Source organism: Macaca mulatta, chromosome 4, assembly GCF_049350105.2.
Source record: "Macaca mulatta isolate MMU2019108-1 chromosome 4, T2T-MMU8v2.0, whole genome shotgun sequence".
NCBI lineage: Eukaryota > Metazoa > Chordata > Mammalia > Primates > Cercopithecidae > Macaca > Macaca mulatta.
In genome coordinates, this window is record NC_133409.1 from 145,077,149 (window position 1) to 145,083,958 (window position 6,810).

A 6,810-nucleotide genomic window follows, 5' to 3' on the forward strand; every position below is an offset into this window, starting at 1 on the left:
GCCCAAATCTTGACAATACTGGTCCTACCCCTTGACCATACATTCGTTTCGGGAAGGTGACTATCCCAGAAATCCTAATGGTGAAGGAAGGCAGATTCAGGCTGAAAATTCCTTTCTCCTCCTCCAATTCTTTGGCACTTACCAAATGCTCAATAAATGCAGGTTAGCAATGCCTCTGCATAGACGACGATTGGAAGCCATGAGTTAAGACAAAAGGTTTTTATTCAAAAAACGCCAAGTATAAAAAAAAAAAAAATAAGATCTCTTTTATTCCCCTGTACAGTATTTCACTCAGATAAAACCAGCAGGCTACCTGCTGCTCAAAACACAGCCCCAGAGAGGATCTGGAAGGCACACCATCCAGAACTGCTTTTCATAATTATGCTATATACACAGTCAGCAATGCCCCTCCCCACCACCCACGGAGCCGGGACCCACCTGGGTAAGCAGGTGAGGGGCCCCACAGAAGTCAGGGAGCTGCAGCACTGTCCCGCCTGAGTCCCGTCACCCCACAAACAGAGCAAGCGTCGCAGCCCTCCCCCAAAAGGTCCCCAAGTCAGAGGAGGAAAGGAGGAAAGAAAACTAGGGCAGCAGCTATGGAAGCTTGGAACAGGAAGGGAACCAAATAAATAAATAAATAAATACATAACATTGACCTCCAGGTTAGAATGCGCATCTTTCAAAACAAGAAACAAAAACAGGTAAAATAACTTAAAGGCAAAATTTCTTAAAAATTAGATCAACTACAATCTTTTTGTATACTACCATGCCAACTGTACACACATTTACAGCTTTTCTGTTGATTTGCATTGTTTGTGCATTTTGTGTGTGTGTGAGGTCTTGGCTTTGAAACAGTTAAGTAAAAACCAAAAAGGAAGACCAGTTCACTCGGAGTTTTACTAAAGGAGGCAGAAAAAAGGGCAGGTGGCTCAGCGTTTGGCCCTGTAGCCTCTTCCATGGCACCTTTCATATGAAGGAGGGGGTGAGGGAGGACGGGAGAGAAAAATAGGGAACCAAACCCAGGCAGATTTTTGGAGAAGCAGCAGGTAAAAGAGGCAAGTTCAAGTATTTCTCCCAGCACAGCCGGAGTCCCCACAGAAGGCACTCAGAAGAGTCGGAAGAGGTGACAGGGACTTAAAATGGTGCTAGTCCTATCCCAACCCAACCTGTTTCCCCCCTACCTGACCCATCGCGGCATTCAGCAGAACTCGTGATAAGGAAACAGCTCCATGGTAGGGTTCTGACCCACCCCCACCCCCCACCCCCGGGATATTTCAATGAGTCCAGCAATGCTGGACACCTATGAGAAGGAGAGAGTATCTATGGGAGGAGTTGAGGCCTAGGACCCCTGGAGAGTCTCTCTTCCCCACTGTTGAGAGGCAGCCTCCAGGGGCCTGGGGTCTGGAATGAGTTGTAAATGTTGTTCCTGTATCAAGCACTGTCCTGCTTGGCGAGAAGTGTCACTGGTACTCGGGAAGCTGGAGACAGAAGCTTCCCCTCCCTCGGGCATCTGACAGAGAGGGGAGGACCTGCCAGAAAGGCTGCTATTTGCTGGGCCCTGGTGACAGGCTGTGGAGGTGGATCTCAGCAGTTTCTTGGGGCAGGAGAACATCTTGCATCCATGGATGGTTCTGGATTTCTTCGAAGGTTGGCCTATCTGATGGTCTCAGGGCCAAGCACCATCTAATGAGATGCTGACACTCTGCAAGAAAGGAGGATAGACAGAGGTTATGAATGACTCAACTTGTTTTTACGCTGCAAAGGTCTTCCCCATTTGCTTCTCAGAGGCCCACAAGTCTGGGGTCCCAGGGAGGCCAAGCACTTTCTAGAACACTGTGCTGGGTACCCTTCAATGGGAAGGTATTGACTAATATCTGGGTCCTTCAGTCTGCTTTCAGCTAAAGACAGACTCTCTTAAACCTGTGGTTTTCAAACTTCAATAGTGGGGGCCTTTCCCACAACACCCACTCACCAGAAATAGGTAGGATGATGACAATAGATTTTGATGAGACACCACTGAGCATGATGAGATGATTCAACTCACCTACCAACTTACAAACATGAACACCACCCACATTGAGGTCACTGGTACCGAAATATTTGGAGGTGCTGACTTAAAGGAGATGCTAAAAGAGCTTTTAACTTTTTACTCCTTGGCAAAACAGCCAGGAGTTATCAGGTTTCTGCTGGTACCTTTAACAAACTTTCTGGGGAAGCCAGATTGTCTTTTCTTCTTAATAGGCTCACACATGCTCTTCCTCTGACCTCTTAAGGAAAGCTCAAGTGCAAACCACGTGATTTATGAGGCCAGCTCTCAAATGCAAATCACTCACCTACAATTCTAAGCCAAGGGTCAGGGCATCTACTGGAGAGTGAAGTTCTCCAGAATTTCAGACTGTCACATGAAGACTAATAGCCCCATGGAGACCAATAACCCCATGGCCAGGGGCTTCCATCAGTTACCTGAAGAGACCCTCTGCCTGAAGAAAACTTGGCCCCTGATGATCTCTTCGTCATGCTCGAAAGGAATATCTCCACACACCATATCATACAACAGGATCCCCAGGGACCAAACTGCCGCCGACCTGCCATGGTAGCGATGGTAGCGGATCCACTCTGGAGGGCTATACACTCGGGTCCCTGTGAGCCAAGGGAATAGAAAACACACTTTTAGCAAAAACAAGTACAAAGCAACCAGATAATATATATGACTCTTTTTAAAAAAAAAATCCTTCTCTCAGGAGCTGGGTGAAGTCCATTTTTCTCCCTGGGCTAAGGAGAGTGGAGGCGCAGCTTATGGCATCTCTCCAACCCAAAGCATTACCTACCTCTCTGCTAGCCCAAACCATAAACAAATTCTTTACAAACTGCTCCAAGAAACAAACACAGCTGGCCGCAGACCCAAAACCTGAAGCTCTGTGAGGCAGGGCCGCCTGCAAAAGGATGAAGGGATGCATGTCTGCACAACCAAGAAAGGTATCCCATAGACTATCCATCCTTACACTGCATTCACCACAGCCCAGGTGAGATTCTCATGGCCCACAGGATCCAAGCAAGGATGCTTGCACAACATCCTAAGTCAAGGATGCCCTTTGGGAGGCCTTCCTCCCCACCCGATGCGCGCAGGAGCAGACACCCACACCCTTTCCTCCCTAGACTGGAAAGGTAGAGAGAGCTGCAGGGTTGGTTTCAGACCACGTGATTCCTGTTTACAAACTTTGGATAGTAAAAGATATAGGAGGGGCCATGCCGCTGGTGCTCACCAGGGGGCAGCAAAGACTTGAAGGAAAAAACATGGGAGGACCCGGCCAGCCATTAACTGTTAAATACAAAAAATGCAGCCCAACCCAGCGTCCTCCAAGGGCAAATAAACATAAACCACAAGCCCGAGTCACAAGTTTTGAAAGGCTGTCGTTTGTTAGGTTAAGCCGCTCAAATGATGACCCACCCTCCGCAGCTTTGATCTCAGGCTCTCCATTCCTTCTTTTCAGAAAGAACCCGCTCCAAGCCCCTCCCTAGGATAGGTTTTCATCCTCTCTGCGGAGACACCCAACTAATTTTCAAACCAACGACAGATCTTATTTCACAACATTCATTCCTGACTCTCACCCCATAACACTAAAAAAAAAAAAAAAAAAAAAAAAAAGGCCACCAGTAATAATAGTTCCTATTCCCTAACCTTCCCTAGATCAGAAAGGAGGAAAGAACTGCAGCTCTAAAACTACCATACAGAAAACTAACTCCCTTATAAAACAAAACAAAAATTACAAAACCCGCATCAATTTCCACCTCTTCCCCCGCCCCCATCCTTTTACTGGCGGGGAAACTGGGTCAGACTTTAGAAAAATCTGGGCTACCGCCGGTTGCCCACAACCTCTTATTCATTGGGAAAGCTTGGAACTCACTGAATTCCACTTGAAGAATAAAATCATGCCAGAAACATTACAGGTTCAGCTGGCTGAAAATCCCCGGCTTTACTACGCTGGGAGGCTCTCCTGCGTCCCTCCCCGGCTAGCATCGAGCCAGGCGGCCCAATGACCTTTACAAAAGGCTGGCGCGGGAGACTGGCCGAGGCCTCGGGGCTGGGCCGGGCCGAGTCACCTGGGCAGCTCCCTCCCGGGCCTGGCTCACCATCGAAATCCGTGTAGACGGTGTCCTTGAGCAGCGCCCCCGACCCGAAGTCGATGAGCTTGAGCTCGCCGCGATTGAGGTCGATGAGGATGTTTTCGTCCTTGATGTCGCGGTGGAGCACCCCGCAGTTGTGGCAGTGTCGCACGGCCTCCAGCACCTGCCAGAAGAAGCTGCGGGCCAGCTCCTCTTGCAGGGCCCCCCTTTCCGTGATGAAGTCGAAGAGATCTTGCACCGGCTCGGGTCTCTCCAGGATCAGGACAAAACTGTCGGGCCTCTCGAACCAGTCCAGGAGCCTAATGACGCCGGAGAAGCCCGAGCTCACCTTCTTCAGCAGGACCACTTCCATGGGCACTCGGGTGCCATTGGGCTGCAGGGGCGAGGGGGCCGCGTTACGGCGGGAGTCGGGGTCGCCCCTCACCCCACCCACTCATTCTGGGGGTCGCTCCTGCAGGACACTCACCAGCTCTCCCCAGTCGGAAATCCGGTCCTTCTCCACGTGTTTGATGGCCACCTGGAAGCCCCAGAGTCTCCGTCAGGTCCCCTCGCCTGGGTTAATGCACGCCCGTGCGCCCCCCGCCCGGCGCGCCCTCCCCACCGCGGGGCGCCCACTCACCGGCAAGTTGTCGGAGACGCGGATGCCTGAGTAGACCGAGCCGAAGCCGCCGCTGCCCAATAGCGGGCCCACCTGGTACTGCGACTCCAGGGGCTCCTTCTCCTTGCCTAGGAAAGGGGGAGAGGCACGGGGACTCAGTGCCGGCCCGCGAGCCGCCAGCTCCCCACCCAGCAGATCCCGCCGCCGCCCCGCATCCCCGGGCCGGAGGCGGGAGGGTGCTCTCACCGGGCGCCAGCTTGGTGGCGTGCAGGTCGTTGCAGGGCGCGGCGCGCAGGTGGGCAAGCGAGTTGATTTTGGACAAGAGCATCCCAACCTCCAGGATGTCGGCGCAGGGACGGTGCCCCGAGGAGCTGCAGCAGGAGCCGGAGCCGGGGCTGTGCCGATGACTATGCCTGGGGCTGTGGCTGTGGCTGCGGGTGGCGTTGCGGCTGTGGCTGCGGCTGGCGCGGAAGGCCGAGGGCGAGTCGGAGGACAACTGAGGGCGCTGCCGGGACTGGCGGCGGGAGGGCGCGCCAGCGGGGTCGGGCAGCGCTGAGAGCGGCGGGGTGAGTGGCTCGTGGGGCTTGTGCGGCAGCGCCGCGGGGCAGGAAGCTCGTGGCTGCTGTTGCTGCTGCTGCTGCGGGTCCCGCCGCCGCCGCCGCCGCCGCCGCTGCCACAGACTCCTCTCGGGCCTCCTCCGCCACCGCGGCCGCTGCAGCAGACGCCCGGCTCGCCCCGCAGCCAGGAGTAAAGGGGAGGAGCGCGCCGGCGGGGAGGGCGCGCGGGGAGGGCGCGGAGGGCGGGGACGGGGCGGGGCCTCTCCGGGAGGCCAAGGCGGGGAGCAGGGCTGCCGGGCCGGCAGAGGGAGGAGAGGGGGTGGGGAAGCGGCGGGACGGGGCGACTCCCCTCGGCCCCCGCCCCGCGCGCTCCGTGGCCGCGCCCCGGCCCCGCCCCCGCCGGCGCGTCTCCACCAACCAGAGGCCGACTGATCTGCATAACTCGGCGCGCCCCGCCCCCGCCCCGCCCCGCTCTCGCGGTCAGAATGGTCTCTACGCCGCCACGACGTGGCGGGAAGGAAAAGGCGCCAAAATGGAGGGGGAGGGGCGCGGGGCGTGAGGGGAGGCGGGAGCTGGGTGTAGGGCCGCGAGGGAGGAAGGATGGGGAGGGGCGTATCGATTCAAACCCAAACAATAACAAAGCCATCAAAGGCCGCCCGAGGCCGGCTCTGCGGCTCTCTGTTTCGCGGAGGTTTTTGGGTCAAGGGCTCGAGCCGAAGCATAACAAGTTGCGCGGAGACGACGGGCGTTGGTGTGTCAGGCGGGGAGGCTGGCGCGCCGGGTGTGGGACTGTGTGTGGGGATGCCGACGAGGGTGGTCTTTCTGTGTGACTCAGACCCGAGACCTCCAAGTCGGCTGGGGCGGGCTGACGTCGCGCTGTAGGCTGGGGGCGGATTCTGGGGGTTTGTGTGTTGGGGGGCGCGTCGGGGGCGAAGGATCCGCAGGACATGAGTCACGGAGGGAGTGGAGGAGTCAGGCCTGGAACAGAACTGGAGGCGGGAGCCCCGCTCCTGCGGGAAAGGGATGCAGCCCTCGGTCGCTCCGGCCGGCTAAAAGCTCAGCCGCAGGATTCCCATTTTAGAAATGCAAAAAGGCACCAGCGAATCCTGATTCCTGGGAAGGGATGTGTGTCAAAGGGCCGGGTAAAGAGGAAATCACGAAGCAAATGTTGGTGTTGTGATGCCAGATGCTGCCTCAGCCCCTTCTGTGAGGGCGGAAAATTCCTCATCTAAAACGAGGGTGGGAGAGTGCGCTTGACTTCACCAGTTTTCACGTTGTAGTCACCTTTTCATCAGCCTGTTATTACCGGGAAGGCAATACCAGCAATTATTGGCCAACCCGAAGTCTTGTCTCAAAGGAAACCCCCCACCCTCTGCCTCCCTTGGAAATAACCCGGAACACTGACCAACTCCACTTGCATCCTTTGTCCTTTTAAACTTCATGTAGAGTTGATAACGACGTGTGAAATGAGTAAATTAAAATACTATATAATCCATAAATTGAATTGTCAGTGGCCTAAGTAATTGAAAG

General features: G+C 55.2%; 1 protein-coding gene across 2 annotated transcripts; it reads right to left on the bottom strand.

Moving 5' to 3' along the window:
* Positions 1–204: 204 nt before the first annotated feature.
* On the bottom strand, positions 205–5,719 carry PIM1 (Pim-1 proto-oncogene, serine/threonine kinase). 2 transcript variants are annotated; one of them, XM_078000059.1, is made up of 6 exons: positions 4,947–5,719; positions 4,745–4,877; positions 4,592–4,642; positions 4,132–4,498; positions 2,464–2,640; positions 205–1,702 (listed from the first exon to the last, which is right to left on the bottom strand). In XM_078000059.1, exons 1-6 carry the CDS (start codon positions 5,717–5,719, stop codon positions 1,545–1,547), a joined length of 1,659 nt encoding a protein of 552 aa, XP_077856185.1. In that variant the 3' UTR covers positions 205–1,544. The 2 variants fall into 2 exon arrangements, with proteins under 2 accessions (XP_077856185.1, XP_014991745.1); XM_015136259.3 differs by having other exon boundaries at positions 4,745–4,851; positions 4,970–5,478.
* Between the last annotated feature and the right edge of the window lie 1,091 nt (positions 5,720–6,810).